Source organism: Egretta garzetta, unplaced genomic scaffold (genome assembly GCF_000687185.1).
Source record: "Egretta garzetta isolate BGI_Z169 unplaced genomic scaffold, ASM68718v1 scaffold34, whole genome shotgun sequence".
In the NCBI taxonomy this organism is placed as follows: domain Eukaryota; kingdom Metazoa; phylum Chordata; class Aves; order Pelecaniformes; family Ardeidae; genus Egretta; species Egretta garzetta.
The window spans coordinates 4,835,799-4,839,169 of NW_009259586.1; the positions used below are offsets into that span (position 1 = coordinate 4,835,799).

Consider the following 3,371-nt stretch of genomic DNA (forward strand, 5'->3'; position numbering starts at 1 on the left):
CCCTCTACGTGAAGCCGATCCACGAAGGGAAGGAGCTCTCTCACCCCGGCCCCGCGGGTGGGTGAGATTCACGCCCAGTCCGTCCACCGGTCACACACCACCCCACGAAAAAACAGCCATTTCCTGACCAACAATCCCAGCATGGGCACAGAAACGAGGAATCTATACCTGGTTTTACAATGGCGGATCCGGGAGCCGCAGGCTCCACGTGGGAGCAGTGAATTCCCGTGGTGTCGGGCTGTTACACCGAGGCGTTTCTCTTCGCAGCCAGGAATGTGCAACTGATTAATGTGCAATTCATGCTCCCGCCTCCATCCCAAGGCTCCGGCGCTGCACGAGCAGAGCGCTCCCTCGCCTCAACTGACCCGCTCGTGGAAAAAGTCAGCGAAGGAGAAAAGGAGCCCGGGGCAGAGCCAAATCAGTGGTACCCGGTAATGGGATTGTGGCGAGGGCTAACCTGGAGCTTCCTGACCCCACCATGCGAATCGTGATGTACAGGACCTCGCAAAAACGCTTTAACTTCTCCAGCACATCTACCCCATGGATGCTTTGTTTCATTTTTAAGTTGCTGGTAGGGCTCTTCCAACACCAAGAGCGCTGCGTTAGCTCAAAGGCAATGGAGACCACAGGAGTCTCCAAGCAAAGGCACCCCAAAACAGCAAATGAGGGTTTGCCTCATAGAAGGCATAACAAAATCTGCCTGAGGTTAATACGCCCTCATCCAGGAGGTTATAGACATTTCTTGGAGCGGGTTATTGCTCCTCTGAAGGCGAGCTGCAATCAGAGCCCTCATTTGAGAAGAGAGGTTTCATCGTGCAAAAACCTCTCCTGTCCCTCAGCTTTTCACAGCAAGGTTTGGAGGAGCAAGCAGGGGCGAGAGGATGACCTGCTCCAGGGAGGGGTGGGGAAACCTCATGTTGCCAGATCTCCCAGCACCGACGCCAAGCGTGGCAACTGATTGCCTGAGCCCCGCGTTACTCCGAGGCAGAGAGGGGCTCGGGGGAGGTGTGGTGCGGCTGCGCAGCCCCCTGCTCCCTTCCACAGAATCACAGAATGGCAACGGTTGGGAGGGACCTTGGGAGATCATCTAGTCCAACCCTCCTGCTAAAGCAGGTTCACCTAGAGCAGGTTGCACAGGACATCATCCAGGTGGGCTTTGAATATCTCCAGAGAAGGAGACTCCACAACCCCCCCGGGCAGCTTGTTCCAGTTCAAACTAAAGAATTACTTCCTCATATTCAACTGAAACCTCTTATGCTTCCGTCTGTGCCCATTCCTGCACCACTGAGAAGTCTGGCTCCATCCTCATGACTTCCACCCTTAAGATATTTGTATGTGTTGATGAGATCCCCTCTCAGCCTTCTCTAAGCCCAGCTCCCTCAGCCTTTCCTTCCCCGGCTGGGGGGCACCGCCAACAGCCCTGCTCCCAAGGGAGAAACCTGGAGGGGCTTGGGGGGCACCCGAGCAAGCCCCTCTGCGCAGTGGGCAGAGGCCTTTGTGTGCGCAGCACTGCGGGGACTGAAATCTGCGCCTCTGGGTTTACATAAGTCCAAGAGCCTTTGGCTCTCAGTGGAAGGAAACGAGGATGCCCATCAGTTAGGAAACCTGCCTGTTTATTTGCGATTCACTTGAAGGCAGATTTTTAAATCTTCATTACAAAGAAACGGTATCTTTTGCAGTGTTGTATGAAGTGTGTTACTTTGCTTTGACAATCTTGAACAAATGCACCCAAATGTCAAGGTCACGTTAACTTCTGCGTAATTCTTGGTTTAATACCTAACCAGGATTCACCCTGTAGGCTGATGGTTGGAATGTGGGAAGATCAAACCGAAAGCCAGCTTTATTTTTATTTATTAAAGGTGAGGGGGTTTTGGATCCCAGATGGTTCTTTTTCCTCCATGGTTATACAACACTGAGCACAATTCCACGCTCCGGCAGTACAAAGAGAATTCCTCTGTGCTGGAACGGTGCAAGGATGACTTCTGGTCACAGATGTCATACAGCCTTACATCATCTGCGGAAATGCATAAACTCATTGTTTACCTCCTGACTTTAGTGGGGCTGACGCGTAAACAGGGGTACCTGTGCCTCTCTAAAAAGGCTTCAGACCTCCGTGAGACAGACAAACGGTAACACGGAGCACATTTGCATGCTCTGCTAGGGGAAGGCTGCAAGAACATTAGCAAGGAAGCAGGAGCAGGAACTGCTGAGGGAAGCGGGATGAACACCGTCCATCTGATCCTGGTCTAAGGATCCTTGCTGTGGCCCTGGGGGCACGAGCTGGCCACGCTGGCCAGGGGCTGGAGACCATTCCCAGGCCTTCAGCAGATCCCTGGCCTGCCTCACCCAGCGTCCGCAGCCACAGCCAATTTTTCACATTTCAAAGACAAAAATCTCCTTTCCCCCAACAAAAGCAAACACCATCACCGCTGCCACCAAACTCCTTGTGAACAAGATGCGCATCGGGGAAAATCCTTTCTGCTTCTAAACCCAGGTACCTAACGCTTGCAGTCTGGTTGCAGTCAGGATTTCTCTATGCGGCTGTGTTAGGAGCACGTGTATGGCTTCGGTCTCTGAGGTACACCCGTTCGGAGGCCACTGCCTACGCCCTCGTTCGTCAGCGCCATCGTGCTTGATGTGGCACAGACACGCTGTGTCCACACACACTGAACTCCAGCTTCTACCTGGGCAGAGCTGCAGAATGGCAGCAGGTCAGAAACAGCCCATGCCTCAGGCCGGCGCCGATAGCCCTCTTTGGTTAATGCCCATATCGTATGTAAAAGTTGCAGACTATTTTCTGGCATGAAATTTATACCCTAGGCCTTTCACGAGGATTAATTAGCTTTTGGCCGTTATTGCCGGCAATGCCCAGAAAGGTCATTTTGTATACGGGGAACGATGCACGTGTCACCTCTTCCCTTCAGCATCAGCTCTGCTGCAGCAGAGCAGCGCGGCTGCCGTGGCCGGGCGCTTGGCAGAGCTCAGCACCGCAGTGCTCCTCGCCTGGGTGCCTGCCCGTGCCTCTGCCCTTACGTGAGGGCACCTCAGCCAGCCTGGCTCTGGAGCAGCTCTGCGGTTCCTGCCTGGTCTCTCTTCCTACCTCAGCAGGGTATAAGCAGCCAGGGAGTCCCTGAAGCTGTTAGCGAGGTAGCAAACGTGATAACTCATTAACTGGACAGTGCTGGAAATCAATTAGCGACTCCCAGGGCTCAGGCAGCGAGCGGGGCGGACGGAGAAAAGCAGAGGCGAGCGCCGTTGGCTGCCTCACGCCAAAGTCCCAGCCAGGCTGCGGGGCTCGCTCGGGGCGCAGGGGAGCGCCGGGGCTGGGGTGCGGAGGGGCTGAGGGGGCGGTCTGGAAAGCGGAGCTAGCT

The 3,371-nt window shown here is 54.7% G+C and overlaps 1 protein-coding gene across 1 annotated transcript in view; it reads right to left on the minus strand.

Annotated features, from left to right (window-relative positions):
- LRRC59 (leucine rich repeat containing 59) overlaps positions 1-2,627 on the minus strand; it is a 7,195-nt gene extending 4,568 nt beyond the window's left edge. Inside the window, exon 1 of the mRNA XM_035893384.1 lies at positions 2,607-2,627. Within this exon, the coding sequence (XP_035749277.1) occupies positions 2,607-2,627 (21 nt within the window). The remainder of the gene's footprint in view (positions 1-2,606) is intronic.
- Between the last annotated feature and the right edge of the window lie 744 nt (positions 2,628-3,371).